The sequence below is a fragment of the Adelges cooleyi genome, unplaced genomic scaffold (assembly GCF_023614345.1).
Source record: "Adelges cooleyi isolate 19-005CV unplaced genomic scaffold, UGA_ACOO_1.1 ACOO_flye_CR_arks_rails_tigmint_CR_PRNA_651, whole genome shotgun sequence".
Classification (NCBI taxonomy): Eukaryota; Metazoa; Arthropoda; class Insecta; order Hemiptera; family Adelgidae; genus Adelges; species Adelges cooleyi.
In genome coordinates this window covers 9,246,884-9,266,265 of record NW_026096352.1, presented here as the reverse complement: position 1 = coordinate 9,266,265, position 19,382 = coordinate 9,246,884, and the positions used below count along the sequence as shown (strand labels likewise).

General features: G+C 28.1%; 2 protein-coding genes across 3 annotated transcripts; one reads left to right on the top strand and one right to left on the bottom strand.

The window, feature by feature from the left end:
- Positions 1–65: 65 nt before the first annotated feature.
- On the top strand, positions 66–12,321 carry LOC126844588 (RB1-inducible coiled-coil protein 1). Of its 2 annotated transcripts, none has more exons than XM_050582882.1 (21): positions 66–407; positions 2,179–2,415; positions 2,490–2,698; positions 2,786–2,947; positions 3,004–3,130; positions 3,228–3,432; positions 3,506–3,676; positions 5,381–5,565; positions 5,704–5,890; positions 5,989–6,168; positions 6,232–6,539; positions 7,126–7,195; positions 7,281–7,475; positions 7,556–7,855; positions 7,975–8,157; positions 9,453–9,574; positions 9,685–9,730; positions 10,241–10,290; positions 10,450–10,586; positions 11,825–11,892; positions 11,971–12,321. In XM_050582882.1, exons 2-21 carry the CDS (start codon positions 2,303–2,305, stop codon positions 12,106–12,108), a joined length of 3,156 nt encoding a protein of 1,051 aa, XP_050438839.1. In that variant the 5' UTR covers positions 66–407; positions 2,179–2,302; the 3' UTR covers positions 12,109–12,321. The 2 variants fall into 2 exon arrangements, with proteins under 2 accessions (XP_050438839.1, XP_050438840.1); XM_050582883.1 differs by lacking the exon at positions 66–407 and adding an exon at positions 732–855.
- Positions 12,322–13,480: 1,159 nt separating this feature from the next.
- Positions 13,481–17,777, bottom strand: LOC126844692 (pescadillo homolog). Its single transcript, XM_050583071.1, has 9 exons — positions 17,591–17,777; positions 17,262–17,495; positions 16,822–17,193; positions 16,607–16,745; positions 15,083–15,222; positions 14,759–15,021; positions 14,122–14,309; positions 13,900–14,057; positions 13,481–13,828 (listed from the first exon to the last, which is right to left on the bottom strand). Exons 1-9 carry the CDS (start codon positions 17,609–17,611, stop codon positions 13,559–13,561), a joined length of 1,785 nt encoding a protein of 594 aa, XP_050439028.1. The 5' UTR covers positions 17,612–17,777; the 3' UTR covers positions 13,481–13,558.
- Between the last annotated feature and the right edge of the window lie 1,605 nt (positions 17,778–19,382).

Sequence of the window (19,382 nt, the reverse complement as noted above, 5' to 3'; positions counted from 1 at the left end):
CGATTTTGCATTTCGTATTTCCTTTCTTACTATTGTTGATGTTATGTTATTCATGATTATAATTTATAACAATAAAAATATATCTTACAAACTACAAGTTATTGCTCCGTGTATATTATAATAAGCAGCCCAGTTAATAATTTATCTGTTGTTATTTTTTTTGTTTTTGCGTATCCACAATTGAACGAATATCGGCTCATTGATATTTTATGCGACTATAGTTATTATTTTTGTATTGAACTAATAGTCTATGAACGACTATTGTTTTCTTATCATTATAGCACGTTCCGCGTTCGATTTTAAAAGTGGACGCAGTTTCAATAATTAAAAACAGTCATGTAAAATTTCGTCAACATGGATAACATAAATATCGTATCGTCGGTCGCTAATGGATTCCAGTAAAAATGGTATGCACTTGATTTGAATTTAATTACTTACCCTTAACACGGTTAGGCCATGATGTACATTGACTGACGAAATCGTTGCATCATTATTTACAAAGACTAGTATAGCAGCATTTCTTTGGTCATTTATATTATTTTATTAAATATTGTGTTTCTATTCATTTGACAAGTTTAATTTATGTTGATAGATTTAAATTAAAATTTTTATTTTACAACTACTATTGCATCTATTCTTTGTCCATCACGTCGTTTTCAAACATGCTGTCTTTTTTATTTAGCCAAAGCATTCATATGTTATCATAAAATGTTTTTTTCGATATAACTAATTATGTATTTAATATTAATTTCTTGACATGGTTCTATAGTTGCTTTTTGTGAGACATTACATGATAACCAAAACATCAAGTTCTTTGACCCTGAAAATACAAATTAAGCTCTTGTTGCAAAATTTGTATGTTTATAATTAGAATTTATAATATTATTATTATTTTGCAATACATTTGTTATATTACTTTTTGTATAAAATGATTATCTTTATAAACACTTATTATTAATGTAATAACAAGTGTTATTTTAATGATTCATATTATTCAATCAATAGCATTGTATATAAATAGACCTTGAAATATTTCAACACTTATTTTAAGTTTTGTGTAAATGTCTGATACTATCATTTTTAAAACTGTTATGGAAAATTTCTCATACTACAGTTTTTAAATTCCTATTGCTTACAAATTATAATATTAATTAAACTAAATGCAGGAAATAAATGAGGTATTTAATATCTTTTCGAGGTTGAGCGTCTTAAATTTTTTTGTGTTATGGTTTTTTAAGAGTGTTAGATTATTTTAACTACTAGAACGTATGGTGGCTAGTCTCTAAAGTAAAGCAGCCTGACGATAATTAAAAAACATTTCTTTTTATTATAAATTAGGCAAAATTTTAGCTTTTAAAATATAGTATTGAATTATCTCTGCCAAGTAGCATGATTAAGTTTAAAATTAAAAAAAAAACATGTATAAATTATGTATGTTTTAGGACCGGTTTTAAAATCTGTATACTGTATAATGTAAAACGTTGTACATTATCTACGTATATTGTTATATTTTAATAGCTTTAGTATATTTAAAAGTTAATAATAAATATTGTTTTTTTAATTTCGAGTGCTAACTTATTATTTTAAAAATGTGTGAGTACAAGTAATCAATAATTGTGGCATAATACATTCATGTTAGTTGCGCAACTAAAACACCAAACTAATTTTTCTAGAATGTTATATAGAATTTAAAAATCTTAATTTCACTCATTATTAACTTAATTATTGTTGTTATTATTATTATTTATCTAATTATTTGTATACATTTAAAATCACATCTTTATTTTTGCTATGGATTTTAAAGGCTTCTTTGTTAAAACCCTATGGTCATTATCAATAATTTTCACTGTGTGTTACTTGGTAGTGGTATACAACTAATGTCTGGTAGGTTGGAGACACAAGTGTGGATGTCATTCTTAATTGGAGTAGATTCCTGGTGGTGAAAACATGATGGTGCGTTTGGACAATGTCAAATGTAGTCTCTGAATTTTTAACACCTCAAGAAATGTTAAAAAAAAAACATAACAACATTACCTTTCTAATAATGTTTATTTATAAATATTTAGTATTTTTTCCGATTTCCATTTTTTATATACTAAAATGTCACCACTCTGACCCCACTATACTCATATGGTTTTTTTTTTTAAATTTAATGTATTAATGTGTTTACTTTTTTAGAGTATGAATTTAAACTTTCTGAGAGAAGTAGCATTAGTGTGCTTGTACTTAGTACACTATTCACAGACAAACCTAATGAACTTATGACAAGCTAATATAGAAGTGGTGACAGAGAAGGAATTGCATGATAAGTTCTATATTCCAGTTAAAAAAATTGATGAACATGGAAAATCTATTAGTATATCATGTTGACATCGGCAGGTGGATCACATGTGATTTTAGCATGCTAAACAAAACGTAAGCCTATAATCAAATAAAAATTAAACGAGTAATTAAAATTACTTACTTATTCTGTTGTAATGTACTTACAGTGTAGCTGAACTAAAACAGCAAATTGAGAAAAAGACTGATATTCCTGTAAACAAGCAAGTGTTACTAGTCAGTGGCGGAGGGCATTTAGATCCATCTAAACCTGTTTCGTGTTACTGTGCGGGTACTGATACAAGCCCATTTTTCTTGTTTAGCAAATCACTAATTGATCACTCTGATCCACCAACTGCTTATTTTCACAACAGACCTGGTATGTTTTGTGTTAAATGTATAATTTTCTGTTTCTCAATATCACATTCTATTATATTCATGTTCTGTTATGTTCATATTTGTGTAGACATTGATTTTATTAAAGAACATCGTGGAACACAAGGGATGAACCCTACAATTGAAGCATTAAATGTACGAGTTACTTTAGCTCAACAATATAATGAAAATGCCCAATACAATTTGAATTGTATAGATATTTTGATTAACGATCAACACATGATGCATCAAGGTAAGTTTTAAAATGTTGTATTCTAATAAATATTTTACAATTGTATTATATTTAAGGTTGGTCAGCGGCTGTGGCAAATATGCTTGATACCGTAGAAAAGTTCAAATTTAAAGCTGAAATATTTGAAAATGATTTCAAACGTTACCTAGAGGGTCGAGAAGAGAGCATGAATTTACTTAACAAGTATATAAAAACTTTATTTTCTGTATTGTATATATTACCAAATGGTAAAATATAAAACTACTGTAGTTAAAACTTACATTATATTTTTAATTTTTAGTTTCAACAACATATTGTCAGAAATTGCCAAAATTCCTATGTTACCTGCTCTATTAGAAAATAATGCGGAAGAACGAGCTCATATGGATTTGTCAACAGTCAGTATGAAAAATGTAAACCAATCACTACTTGAATGGGTAACTGCCCGAGAAGGATTACACAACTTCGAACATATAGTAGAACATTGTGAGCATAGTCTCAAGCAGGTAAGTAGTGTTAGCTTAATGTCTTTACAATGTTAACAATATTTTCTTAACTATGTTGTATTTTAATAAATAGTTTGATGAGAGTATGTTGAATGCTGTTCTACAAGAAGTAACGGCAATGAACAATATCTCTAGTCGTAGCGATTGCTCTGAAATAAAAGGATTAGAACACAGATTATTTAAACTTGCCCAAATGATGGATGAAAGTAAACGACTCGCAGCTGAACAAAGCAGTCTCTACGAAGTAAATATCTTATATTAATTTTAAAAATATAATGTTAGTAGTTAATTAAATAGTAGTTTTCAAATAAAGAAAAAAAACATCTTTTCAAGTTTAAACCAACTCTTAATTATATCAATTAATTTTTATAATCGAGACTGAATTTATAAAGCACTAGAAAATGTATCAATATGTATGCATTCATGCACAAAAAACAAGCAACATATGTTTTAAAACGTGCACTAAGTAAATTTGATGCAAAAATATGATCTAAATAATTATGGGAGTAAACAATTACGTGTTAAAAATTATTTAATCCTTCTTTATTTAAATAAGTATTATAATTATAATTTTTAAACTGTATGTAATAGTGAACAAATAAATTGTTGTATAATTCGGTTTTCCATGACTTATAGTTATGCAGTGTATGTAAAAATAAGAAAAACAAGTAATTAACTTAAATAATTTAATAAAAATAGTGCAAATATATGTGCCTAAGTATAAATATGCTATAGCATGCAAAATAAAATTTTATTGACACATTTTTAGAAGTATAAAACACATTTTAATCAAATAAATTTCTTTTATGGAGAAGAAAAAACATGCAAATTCGTTAAATTCACAGCCTTGTTTATAATAACCAATACATTGCTATTGTTTAAAGTCATTAGAACTAATGTATATTTTGAAAAAAAAAATTAGGAAGAAGGTCTAACAGTTTGCCTACAAATATTCATGGGTCATTCCTTGCCAAATCACCTAATGTGTGTACAAGTATATATTTGCTGAATACCTCAAACTTGTATATCCTATTCTGATAAGTTCCTAGGAAAGAAAAAGTGCAAAAAAAAAATGTTTTATATATTTTTTACTTAGTTGATGCAATATTCCATAAAAAAATTTCTAAAAACACGACCCAGTTACCTAATGAGTAGTTATAACATAAAAATTAAACTTTCATTGAACAATTTAAATTAAGTGTCTTTTTATAATATCCATAAACAATTATTTCTCAAATTTTTAAGTAGCTTAAAATTTAAAAACTAAATTCTAAGTTTTGTTAATTTTTTTATTTATTCTCACGGATGTATAAATAACTTTAACCCAAATTTTACTGAAAAGTGCTGTATTTTAGAGCTTAAAATTCCTAAGGATTATAAAAAGTAATGTCTAAAAATTCTGAAATGTGTATAGCACTTATTTATTTAAATAAAGAAAGTATTTGGTGGAAGTTTGGTAATCGTGACTTATGTTTTATTAGTTATAACAACTTGAATTCTTTAATTTCATTTTGCAGAACTTTTTTTTTGTAATAATAATAAATGTGTTATCAAACATTTGTTACAAAATATTAATTTAACCCAAAATAAGTACAATATTTTGGTGACATGAACACTATCATAAATTAATTTCATTCTGTGGAAAGAAACTGCTGTTTACGAATTACTAGACATCTTTCAGCATTTTTAATAACGTTCTTCTAATTTTTTTTCTAAATTAATAGATACCTCTGTTATGGGAATGTATATAAAGTCGATTCCTTTTATATTCGACTCTAAACATTCATACTTTTTTATAAGAATTTAAAAAATGATTATTCGACGTTTGTTGCAAGCTAGCTTTATACACTAATCTTTTAACAGTCTCGCCTATACCATCACATCAGCACATACTATTTCCTGGTATTTAAAAAATCCACAGTTAATATAAACTAAACTTTTATTATAGGCTATAAAAATGAATCACGCTAAAGCAGCCAATGAAGGTGATGTATCTGTTATAAGTGTGCTTTTAGCATCTCACGACAAACAATTAGAAATGATGAATAAAAATAATTTAAGATTATGTGACATAAGAAACAGGAGCATCAGAGCCAAACAAGAACTTTGTTACAATTTACACCCACGTTTAAAGTAAGTTGTAATTAGTTAAAATAACTTTAATAATTTCAACTTTTTTTTCCAACATACATATTATTCATAATTAATTCTTCATGTTAATAAAGCTTTTATGAATTATAAATAATCATTCTAAAATTTGTTTACTTATAGATGGCTAATTGTGGTAGAAAACAAAGTTAGTGATGTTGAAGCAATAATGTTGCTGTACAGTGACAGCATAAAATTAACACGTGAATATTTGGATGTAGTGGAACAATTAAATAACACACCGAAGCTATATTTTAATGCTGTAGCTGAAGTAGTCAGAAGGCGTATATTTTCCCAAGCATTACTTATTGTACGTACAATATTTTTTTGTTTTATGTTCATACATTTTTTTTTTCATGTATTATCTAGCTCTTATGTCTATTAACACATATATACCTTAAAATTTAGTGGTCTAGTGATCTTGCTTGTCATATGATTGCCCGTCATTCAGATGAAATAGCTAAACGTAAAAATTTTCATTCTCAATTTGAAGGACACTTTTTGAATCCTTTGTTTCCTGGATTAGAAGATATGCCACCACCGTTTGCAACTCAAGCGCCTTCTATATTTGATAATAATTTACCTAAGGTACTGTTAATTAATTAAAATTCAATATCAAAATACTAAAACTCATTTATTATACATTTTTAGCTTTGTCTGGAAGATCTAGATTTATTAATCAAACAACTTCCTCGTATAGCTAATATAATATCAGTACCAAATTTCAATGCAATAACACAATTTTTTCTATCAAAGTCAATACTTGAGGATGGTACTTTGGCAATTGAAGGCAATAATGATCATAAATCTGTGGCTATGGAAACGAGTAATGTTATGATATCAAATATGGACATAATTGAAGAAAAGCTAAATGAAGTAATGACTGCAGTTGGTCTTGGATCATGCCAAGTTGAAATGCAACAAGAAACAGAAGTAGTCAAAAGAACACATTCTGAAATGTAAGTTATAAAGTACATTTATTAATAATTGTGTTCTCATATTTAAAATACTTGATATTTAATGTAATAACTTGTAAATGTTTTTAAAAAAAAAATGTTTTATATATTAAATACAATTGTACAATATTAAACTTGATTGTACTGTTGTAGAAAAAAAATTGAATTGTCTAATAAATATAAATCTTATTATAAAAATTTAATTTTAAGCATAAAAAATAACTGTAGTGGCAGGCGGGGGAGAAATGACCACCTGTCACTTGAGGTAGCGCTAGGTCGTTAGCCAGCTGTAAAAACCCTTGAAAAATAGCCAAATCTATAACGTCTGAGTCCCGATTGGACATATTAAATACAAAAAATGTGAAGAAGAAAGCATAAAAATAATTGTAATTTTTATTCCCTCAAATTTGTGATGAAGTAGTTTTCCTTTTTAGGATTATATTGTTTAAAATTTTAAATAAAAAATTATTTATAATAAGTATCACGTGTAGTATAATCAGGGATTCAGGTTTAATCTTATTTAGGTATGACTTGAAGAAGTACATATTTTTACTTTTATAACTGTTTTTAACTGGTTTTGTTATTACAGGGAGAATGATAGTTACAGTCCAGATAGTAGTTCTATGGTGCCTCATAAGTATATTGGGAGTCAAAATGAGGTAAATTTTACTTTTAGATGCTATTTAGATATAGGTACTATTTTTACACTATAATTGTACTTAAAATTTTGTTAATTTTTTTAAGCATGCTATTCAAATACTTCAAAACAACCTTTACACTCTGGGAAATGTTGCAAATAATTCAATTAAATCGTTACGCTCAGATTTAAATGAGTTTAAACAATATTTTGTTGATCAAAACTTGGAAATGGACATGTTAACCAACGATTTACAACTAAAATATAACATTCAAAATACCCAGCTTCGTCAACTTATGCAAGTTAGTACTAAAAATCAAGTGTCCTAATTAAAAATCTGTATTTTAAAATATTTATTTGTTTAATTTTATGCAAATTTTAGTATGTTCAAGCAAGTAACCATAAGATGAGTCAAATGAGGAATCGAATGAATGAGTTGGAATCTTTGTTAGAAATTCACATAAAAAATGAAGAACATGAACGTCAATTACGTTTAAGACTTGAAAGTGAAAGAGATGAGTGGATGCAAAGAGAATTGGAACATGCTCGAAAAGAAATATCTAATGAGTTGACAATGGTGCATAAAAAAGAACTTGAAATGATGCAAGTACGATTTAAACTAGTCACTCAGGCTACAAATATGGAACGTAGTTTAAGTGAACAGAGTTTAGAAAAGAACAAGGTTTGTACTCTTCACTGTGTCATTATTATTATTATTTAGTATTTATTATTACTCCACACAAATGTTTCTATAATATTTGTTATTTTTATTATAAAAATATTTTATATTTTTAAAATCAGCTGAGACATGATGTAATTGAGCTTGTCAACCATGAAGCAATGATGGCACAGCTAAAAGAAGACCTACTATTAGAAAAAGAACAAGCCATTCAAGAAGTTCAGCGAAATTGCGAACAAAAAATTGCTCGAGAAAGACAAATGATGCTAAACAAATGTGACGAGAAAAGGGATGACCAAATAATTGTAAGTAATAATGAACTCTATTAAAATCACAGCTGTAGCACATCTAAAATTTTTGTAATAAATGCAATTTAAATAATTATTATTAACTATTTTCTTATAATATTTAGGTATGAAGTATTCTTCTTCTTCTGGGCTTTTACAACCCTTTAAGGCCCATCGCCGCAACAACATATTGTCTCCAACCCTCTCTATCATTTGCACATTCTTCTGCGTTCCTTACGTTCAGAAGTTTCAAGTCTTCTTGTACTCTATCCAACCATCTTTGTCTAGGGCGTCCTCTAGGTCTCTTAGTGTCGGGTTTCCATTTAGTTATTGATCCAATCATTCCCTCTGATCTCCATACGTATCCCGCCCAACTTATTCTTGTGCTCTTCAGGGACCCAATAATGGTAGGTTCCTTATAGAGATTATCAAATTCTTCGTTGTTTCTCATTTCATACTCTCCATCGTTATTTCTCTTTGGACCGAAGATTTTCCTTAATATCTTTCTTTCAAACACTCCTAACTTTCCTTCATCCGATTTTGTCGTGGCCCATGTACCACATGCATATAGAGCAATTGGTTTAATTATGACTTTGTATAACGTTATTTTAGACTTTATTGATTGTTATCTTGATTTGAATAGTTGCATTAGACTATAGTAGCATCTATTTGCTGCCATAAGTCGTTTTTTTAACTTCTTTGTGGCATTTTTATTGATCTCTGCCCCTAGGTACTTAAAGCTTTTTAACTTTTCAAATTTGTATTCATCAACTTTTAAATAATTAGTATTGTGATTTCGTCTCGAAATTATCATATACTTTGTTTTTGACTCATTTATCTACAGACCAATTTCTTTACCTTCACTTAGTAGGATGCTAGTTGTGTATTTCTCAGTTCATTTTCTGTTTCGGCTATAAGGACTATATCGTCAGTGAAAGCTACTACGGTTAATTCATTATTGTTGTCTATTTTTATTCCTTAAGCTTGGATTTACCTAAGGTATGAAGTATTATTTTAATATTATGAAGAAAAAAATATTTAATATAGAGTTCGATCTAATTTACGTAGTGTTAAAGACAATTGTGCATTAAGTTATTGGTCAACAAATGGCCTGTTAAAAAACAAATTGTTTCTCATAATTGGCTTGTTAACCATAATATATATGTATTATTTAGTCTAGTCTTTAGGGCATTTTCAAATTTATTTATTTCTATTTATATGTATTACAAACTTTTATACCAAAGTATCAATCTATGCATGACCATTAAATCGTTTTTAATACTAATAACAAAAACTTTTTTTTATTAATTTAGTCACTTTGGGGTGATAAAAACCGAACATCAAAATATTTTAAGGAAAAGAGTGGAAATGAACTTAAATCAACAAGTAAATTTGGGCTGACAGCAAAATCAAACAGCATTGCAATTTCAGATTGGTAAGTGACTTTGTATGAATAAGTATTGATTGTATATTAATTATGTTAACATATTTCTAATTTCTATTCACTTTTAACTAATCACGTTTTGTTGTTTTTTTTATTTTTAGGGAACTTGACAACGTTTCAGCAACTAATAGTGTTTTTGTTGATCTCGTAAGCTTGAATTATATAATTTACTACTAAAAATAGTTTGAATTGTTTTAACCTTATTCTGGTACTTGTCTTTGTCATCCCGACTACTACTTTTACTCAATTTTACACAATAATACTCACCCATGTATGGTCTGAATTCGGCACATTAGGAAGCTTAAAGATTGCCTTAGACCGTCTTAGGAAGTTACAGTAGTTTTGTACTAATCGGGTTAATAATGGAAAAATAATAATAAATTAAATATACCTACAAATGACAAAGGCAGTTTTATTTTCTCAAGAACATTTTAGTTTGTTAAAAAAATTATTATGGCCATTGTGGAACTTTACTTTTGAAAGTTTAGTTTTTAGGAGTCTTGAAGTTATCTCTTTAATATCAGATAGTCAAGATAACAGACAAGTACCCTATCTCATTACCATTACATTAGTGATAGTGGTTTTCATATAATATTTAACAACTATACAATGCTTATTATTTTTTATTCTTACTAATATTTAGCTACATTTTTATAGAGCAAAAGTTCCAGTTCTGAATCTGAAGAAGGAAAACTTTCAATTAGCTCGTAAGCATATATTTTTTAATTATTAGATATTGTTATGACGAAAATGTATATTAACTACATTGGTATCTTAATATAATTTGTACATGGAGTGATAAAGGGCCAAAAAGAGTTAAAATATGCTCTTAAATAGTGTATAAATGTAAATTGTATTGCTTACAGATGTAATGTTGGCGATTTTGTTTTGGTTATGTGGGACGCTATGTATAAAAACTATGTTGTGTATCAAGAGAACAAAAAGACTTTAGTCTTCTTACATCCAGACAGTATAGATTCATTATCATTAAAGATTAGTTCGGGTAAGTTAATAAATATACATTTTTTTTTAATGTTAAATAAAAGCATAAAAATTATATCATCATAAAAATAATGGGTGATTATTATTAAGAAGCATACGTTGTGTTAGGGGTTGGCCTTAGATGATATTTTGACAATCATCATTTGGCTCCAAAAGATAAAAAAAATTTCTCTAATTTTTTTCAGATTTTTGTTTTATCTCCTGAGTGTCTCTGTTTGTACATCAAGCTTTTATTCATTATAGAAAAATATACGAACTTAAATAAATTGTTAATTGAGTGTACTAAGCAATTAGTGTTTTTGTCGAATATTTATAGAAATCACACGAATCAACTGTTGATTACAAATATTTGATATATTTTAATCAGATTATGCTTGCTTGTAGTAAGTTTGATTTAAGACTTGTGTGAAATTTTATATGATTCTATATAATTATACATTTGATGGGCGAACAGAGACTCTGGAGATGAGATCTGAACAAATTTTAATAATATTTATTTTTCTATTTCCTAATACGGGGACCATCCTAGTGTGCACAAAAAAAAAACCTTAAGACGAAAAAACGCCCTAGGCATCAATTTTTATTATTTTTCATATAAAATTTTAGTATAGTAAATATGATACAAATATTTTATAGGCAAAAAAAGTAATTCTTATTGTCAGGCTATCTGACATGTTAATAAAACATGACACATTAGCATTAGGTCAACTGTATTTTTTTAATTATGAGGGGAAGTCTCAAGTCATGTGGAAAACAGTTCCCCCTCATTGGTTCTGTATTATAAAAAAAAAATTTTCTTTTTAATTAAGTAATACAAAGAATAAAAGAAAACTCAAGATTTTGTACCACCCAACAAACATTTTCATCTTATTATAGTTAATATAAATATTAAAATAAATAAATATTGAAACCAAAGTAACTTAACTACAATTTATCATAGAACAATATTTTTCAAGTATTGCCAATATTTTATTACCAAATAAAGTGTGTACCGTGACCATAATAACATATATATATATCGTACAATTACCTTTAATACCTTAACAATACAGATTTTAAATAAATTCCATTACAAATTATTTAAATTATAATTATTTTTATTAATTAAAAGTTTGAATATGTTGCTCATGCTTTTTATCATTTAAAATGTATTAGTTTTGAATTGTAATATAAATTTGTTTATATTGTTGATAAAATCTCCATAATATTTAAAAAACAATGTTTTTTTTAATTGTTTAGATGAAATCCCAACTATACACCATTTTTCCGCTGAAGTATTACAAAAAGAATATTGTCAAGCAGTGAAAGTAATTTCAATTCCTATGCTTTTATAGTATAAGTTTTTTAGTATTTAATATTATTTTTTTGTGTGTTTGTGTTAATAGGAGGAAAATAGATATAAAGTACCTAAAGGAACAAAATTTTACAGAGTTAAAATACAATTGCTAAAACCACCAAATCCCCCTAAACGGACAGTGTCGCTATCAGATAGTTCATGTCTCTCCGTGACGTACGTCCAATAAGAAATCAAACAAATTTTGTATATTGTGAAAACGGTTTTGGTTAATTAATAATTTATTTATACTTTTATATATTTTAAATTGAGTAATATTATGGATTACATATTTTACTATTAAAATATCGAAAACAAAACTATCAAACTAAATGATTTTAAATATTAGACCCATCACAAGTTGTATTATACTCAATTTTCGTTTAGTTTTGAAATGTATTATCACTTATTGCTAAGCTATATAATATAATATAGTTCATTAAACTATTTATTATTTCTATTTTTTATTTGAGTTATGTACATTTATTATTCTGATTCTCATATGTTAATTATATATCATTATTTATAACTATAAAATGTATTAAACGGATTTTTTTATTGTACTATACTACTATGCAGTTAATAATTATTAACGTAGTGCTAGAATTTATAAAATTACATAAACAAAAAAAACACGCTTTTGACTATATCTGTAATTGCTTTTTATTTTATAATTTTTAATATTATAAAAAATGTTATTTATCTATATATGTATATATATATAATAGGTATAATGTCTGATGCATTTATACATAGGTAAAAACATTTAATGTAATTGAGGATTTAAATTTTAAATGTCTTCTTTTTAATTTATATTTTGTTGTTTATGAACAATACATTATTTTAGACAGCTTCAATATTCGCAAACAAAAATTCGTGCTCACATTTTTTACTTATTTTGTTTAATATATTCGTTTATCATAAGTAATATCTAGTTAAATTATTTTTGTACTTAAACTTCATGGCACAGCCATCATTTAATATTTTACTACAAAATATGTACCATTATATGCCTGCCATATTATTTTTTTATTATGAAAATACATACTTTTGTTGTATAGCTTAAATTTTCTATATAATAGATATTAATTAACATTTTTTAGACATTTATTTTAGATATTGTAAAAATATTGAACAATACAGTAAATTATGTGAATAGGTTGATGTTTTCTATACACTTTTCGTAAATCGTACTGTTTATTCTATAGTCTTACATTTTTTTAACAGCAATTCCTTTTTAATTTATGTTTTTCTTATATTAGTAATACAATTGAAGCAATTTTTTTTTGTGCAATAGATATTTACTGTGACATTATGTACATACAGCCTAAGATTAGATTAAGAAAGATTAGTCTTATTTGTTGTTTTTTTAGTTAAGTAAAAATATAATTTATTATATTATCATTATAATTTGTAATAAAGTTGGCTGTGTGTATTTTTTTTAAATTGTTTTTTTTATAAATTATTATTTTGGATAATAACTTGCTATCCTTAAAACATGTTCTTACATAATTTGTTGTCTTCATTAAATCATAAAATCACAAAAAAAAAAACAAAAAATCTACAGTAAATTTAATTGTTTATTCCATCAAGTTATAAAATTATACAGTGATTTGTGTAGCTCCATCATACAACTAAAACTATGCTAAAGTAGCAGCTTGTGCTCGTCTAGCTCTAATCTCTGCACGTTTAGTTTCTAAACTTGTCCTTTCATGAATACGTCTTTTGTATTTAAGTAATTTGATTTCTTTTTCTCTCTTCATTCTACCAGATTTCATACTTTTGTACAGGTTTCTGTACTTCTTTTGGATCATCTTCTCTTTGAGTAATTGAAGTTGTTTCATTTCACGCCTCAATTTACCTTTGTTTACCATTTCAGGTGCACCAGACTCTACCTTCATTTTTTTGCGCTAAAATTAGAAAAACTTAAGTATACTGTGCTCAAACAATTATTTTGTACCACTGCTTAAATAGTAAATACCTTCATTGCAGCTAACTTTTCTTCAGTAATTTCACCATCGTAGTCATCATCATCATCGCTTTCATCTGCCTCCATTTCTTCATCATCAACCGATACTTTTTTGTCATCATCTATGTCCTCAATGTCATTGTCAGATATTTCATCCAATAGATCTTGGTCTTTAAAAAATAAATAAATAAATAGTTTTTTCTAATTTCATTTATACAGATATGATATTGTTACCTGTGTTAGGCATGGCAGATGGATCTGTTAAGGCCTTTTCTTCAGGTGGCACATAGCGTTGAGTTTTGTATTCAATTGTAAATGGTGAAAGATGAGGAGGCAACGACATGCCTATAAAGTATTTTTCAACAGGTAATAATTCACGAGCATTCACACAGTCAAATACCCATTGGGGCTGAACATAGTATCTAGAAATTGTTTAATAAATGCGCATTAGCCAGGTTAAAAAAAAAAAATGTACAAATAAAAAACAAATGAAGGCCACAGGGGAAGAAGGCTAGTAGTCTCGTTTTTTTCAATTTCGAGATAATGATACCTTTTAATAGTACATTGAGACTAGTATTGAATGTTGAAATCCTATAGTTGAACAAAAGGTTGGTGGGGTCAACTTGGCGACTTAAAAACAATTGACATAATGGACTACTAATCTTCTTTCTATGTGCCCTTCAATTAGGTTAGATTAAACATATTTAGGTTGTTCAATCTTATATGTTATATACCTTATATCTTATCTTAATATGAACTTTTTTTTTTTAAGGTAATTTATGTAACTAAATGGGTGAAATACGAATAGGAATGTCTGTATGATGTAGTGTGATTTTTATACAGACATAACTTATTTGGTTTTTATAATTACCTTGAAATATATTGTTTTTCGATGTCAGGCCTATCAACAATTTGATGAGTAATTGTTTCGTCAGTTTCATGGAACAATGCACCTTCAGAAAATGTAGTTTCGTCCCAAGAAACTTTTGCGCCAAAGCACCGAAGTGCAAACACTAAAGGCTCCCTAGGTACTTCTCTGTTAAGGAAAACCTTGAGTCCCTCGAACAATTTTTTTAATTTTCTCACTTTTTCATACTCCTTGCGGGCTTCTTCTGCTTTCGCTTCATCACCTTCCTAATTTTTATTTATAAACTCTTAATTAATTTCATCTTAATAACAATGGGTTGTTACATACCATTGGGAAAGTATCTAAATCCAAATCATCTTCAGCTGGATCTTCTACATTCTCTGCAGTTTTTAGCAATGGTAAATTTAAAGCTGCCACACGATCACTAGTTTCATTGTCTTCTAAAATTTCTTGTTCGAGACTCTCCGCTACAACATAGTTTTTGATAGTTAATTAATATAACATATTTAAATTTATATTAGTGCCTTAAATTTTGATTTTTAAATAGAAACTTATACATTTTTACTTGCATCAATCCAAAAAAGGTTTTAACAAAATCAATGACCTATCGATAACCAGTTTTTTAAATATTAGTTAATAACCCTTAATTAATCGCATTTTCAAATGGTATAATTATATCCTGTGGACCAAACGAGAGTTGGGTTAAATAGTGTATAGGGTTTTGGTAGACGAAAGCAAGGAGCATTCAACTAGCAAACCTATTCCTAATACAATAAAATCTTAATATAACTATAAAATTGGCTTTAGGATATAAAAAATGTATTATTATCAACCAGACATAGATTTTATTATAACACAAGCTGTCCCGACTAGGCATTGCCCGGGATTTAGTTTGCCAGGGCTGAGTAAAATAATTACAAATAAGATAAGAAAAAAGTCAGTTCTCCAGGCTGTATATTGTAAAGCATACCCCATCTCATCTTTTTTTTGAATCTACATAAATTATGTACATTACATTATATTGATTATATCCCCCTCTTACTCAAGGGTCCCAGTCCCAGTTCCTATCATGAAAATGTTTAATAGCATCCCCAGAATCGTGGTACATAGAATCGGCCTATCCCTTTAATTACCACCTACCATTCGCTTGAGTAACGTGGTTACCATGGTTACAAACTAAGTGTTTATTTTGGGTTGGCAATGAAAAAAATATTTCGTATTTAAAGTATAAAATTTGTGTTTGAGACCACCCTTAGGGGTGAAATTTTCGAAAAGTACTATGTCAGAAACCTTTATGGGAGTGTACTCAAAAACGTCCCAAAGTTTCATGGCAATCGGATGAATTGCAAAAAGGACACACCGACAGACATACATTAATTTTTATATACATAGATAGAAGAACATTCTTCTATTAATAAATTGCTTAAGGTTTAAGTTTTAATTTGAAAATCAAAAATTTATGACAACATAATAAGTTACGGAGTGAAGTTTTTTAAGTTAACTTGTGACAGAAAGTCAACAAAATGAAAAAACTAATAGAATTGTAAAAAAAGTTGGCCAAAATTTCGTTAGAAACACTATGTTTATATTATATTTGTAATGGTAATAGCGAAGAGGCCTCTTGTAGAAATTTTCCAAAATTGAATTAGTGCTATTTTCTAAATCTCGATTGATTTTTGAACAATTTGAGATATGGTAAGTTTTTCTAGCTACAAAAATTACTAAGTTATCGCACTGAGAAGTTTTCAATTAGCAATAGTTTTTGAATGTTTGGCGTTTCTCTCAAAATCATTTATGCCAACAAAAGGTCCCTTTTCGCTTTCATCATCACATATGTATTTTTATGATTACCATTATAGGATCCTAGTCTTGGTGGATAATACAAGTTCAAACTATGATACAGACGGAAATTAACAAATCCAATGGCTGTAGAATAAAAATCGGCAAAAGTAGTCATTGTATAGAAATCCACTTCTTGTTTTTTTTGAGGCTATTAGAAAAAAAATTCAACCAATATTTTAGCAAAAAAATATTATAATATAATCCTAAAAATATTTATCACTTACTTCATGAGGATAATTGTGAGGAATTATCCAAGTAATTGCTTGTCCTTTGATTTCAACTTGGAAATAAATACCTTTGATAGATATAAAAACTTTACGAAGTGCACGAGCTGCAATACAATAGTGCATGAACTCAACTGTAAGACGGCGGCAGAGGGCAATAATGTTAGGTGATATGCTTTTTAATTTTGGAAATGTAGAGAACAAACAACATAAAGTCAAAGCATCATCCATATCTCGTAGTGCATCAATAAAAGTTGGATAGCGTTCCTTAACAACATGATCAATGTTTACACGTGGAACAGTACTGGAATATCGTTTTACCATGTCTCTTTGGTGCATACCTTTAGCCCGCTTTAATCTTTTTAAATGAACCTTCATATCAAACACAATGTTAGATGCAACAACAAATATAACAAATATTTCAACAATTTCAAAATTACTTGCAACTCCCGTAACTTCCATATCATCGGTTCGTGCAAAAGAAACAGTATGTCTTTTTTCAAGTACAATATGTGTATACCACTTTTTCCTTTTTGTGCTCGACGACGATGTGCTGGTTCTCTCGGATAAATCCCCTTTATGATGCATAATGTACGAAAATCTTTCAGCGACAACTGTAGTTTATTTAAAGCAGCCCGTCTTGTGACGTATCTGGCTCCTTCACCGGACTGAAACTAAAAAAAACAAAATAGATTGTATTAGGTTTTAGTCCATATTAATTGTTATTTTTAATAGAGCACATGGCACAAATGTTCCAGTACTTCAATACCTTTTTTTTTTTCATGGGCATTATGATGAATGATGATAAATACTACAGTTAAAAACTTGAACGTTTTAGGTATAACTCGTGTAAGTTAAAATTGAAATTTAAGAAAAAATAACACACACGTTGTTTCTTGTTTACGTATGGTCAGTAAATAAATGTACCAGCTATTGTGTTTTAAGTAGTGTGTATTGTATAATAACATTTAAGTTCTATAACCTAAAACCTAAAACATAAATGATAAGGAATACAATTCTTACCTCCACGCTGTTATCAAACGACAAGGAGTATAAAATCTGTTGTCACACAGACCGCCATTTTTAATTGGTAATTTCTTCATCGAATACACATTCATTCGATTTACACAAAATAAACTGATGTGATCTGATAGAACACAAAATATACACACCATAAGTAAAAATAAGAAAAAAATAACTATTGTTTGAAATCGGGACAAAAGCGGGACGTCGATTAAAAGTCGGTACATTTTACTGTTCCGATTTGATCACCATATTAAGCGGGACACCTGCTTGAATATCGGTACTGTCCCGCCAAAATCGGGACGTCTGGTCACACTATTAATACTACATAATGAAAAATAAAATTATTTTAAAACTTTTAATTTTTTTCATTTAGTAAAATGATTTGTTGGTTAGCCATCTAAAAAAATATCAATTTATGGATTTCAATAAATAGAATTAAAAAAAATTAATGTATATTAATTTATCTATTATAGGTATATAAAATATGTCTCTGGATAAGTATCAAATAATATAGATATTTGATTTGATGCACTGAATATTATTATAAATTATTATTATTATGCAACTGTTCAGATCTAAAAACTTAAACGATTTGCATCGAGACATTTTATTTAACCTCTCTTTGAACGTTTTTATAAGCACTGCCAAGTAGTCAATCAAAAACCAAAATAATGTTTTTATCATTCTTCTTTCCCTTTTAAGTTTTAATATAATATACAGATTGACCTCTAGACACTTCATTCGTGTTTTTTATTCTTGAGTTCTTAAACACTTTTGAACTTCTGTTAAACCACTAGAACTTTAAATTTTAATATACATATTTAATGCATTTTGCTGATGGTTAGATTTTAAACGTACAGTACGTCATTATTGGATAATGTCATAGACGGTGATTTTTGAACATATAAGAATTTTAATTCAACCAATATCAAGACATATAAAATGTTATAGGTCCTATCTACACTACACCAGACATTCGATATTTTAGCCATCTGACCTCTAGACATTACGTTATCTTTTAAACCATTGCTTACTAAGCCCTTAAGTAAGCAACAACGGACACTTAATTTTTAACCGTCTGTTTTTATGCATTTCTTTTCATCTAATTAATCTAATGATGCAAGGAGGACCAGCCACTCGAATTTTTATAGGTACATAGATCGTTTTTGATCTGACAAATAACTAGACTTACACTACAGTTAATCAGCACTTGGCATGCAAAATATTTTTTCGAAACTAGATATTATGAATTCTGATTACTAGATAAAAGTACCATGAATTATAACGGTATTACTTTAAAACGTAGTGCGTTGGCTCGACACCGTGGCCGGCGTAGCCGGGCACCCCCCTAGGAATCTGTGACCTCCCCGAAAATACTTTGCAGCGAGGGGACGTGAGCGTGCCCGGCGTAGCCGAGTACACTACCGGGAATCTGTGACCTATCCGCAGTTAGACCGAAGTTCTAGTATTTTATTTAAAATATAACCATTGCTTATAATTAACTTCAACCATGTTTGCAGTATCAGAAGATAATA

What these genes read in the sequence shown, in the direction of transcription:
- LOC126844588 (XM_050582882.1), top strand. Translation starts at nt 2,303, where the DNA reads ATGATAAGTTCTATATTCCAGTTAAAAAAATTGATGAACATGGAAAAT. An exon ending in TTTAGCATGCTAAACAAAAC is followed by an intron (nt 2,416 to 2,489) that starts GTAAGCCTATAA and finishes ATGTACTTACAG; the next exon opens with TGTAGCTGAACTAAAACAGC. An exon ending in AGCTTCGTCAACTTATGCAA is followed by an intron (nt 7,476 to 7,555) that starts GTTAGTACTAAA and finishes TGCAAATTTTAG; the next exon opens with TATGTTCAAGCAAGTAACCA.
- LOC126844692 (XM_050583071.1), bottom strand. Translation starts at nt 17,611, where the DNA reads ATGCCCATGAAAAAAAAAAAG. An exon ending in ATTTAGATACTTTCCCAATG is followed by an intron (nt 15,022 to 15,082) that starts GTATGTAACAAC and finishes AATAAAAATTAG; the next exon opens with GAAGGTGATGAAGCGAAAGC. An exon ending in AAAAGTTAGCTGCAATGAAG is followed by an intron (nt 13,829 to 13,899) that starts GTATTTACTATT and finishes TTCTAATTTTAG; the next exon opens with CGCAAAAAAATGAAGGTAGA.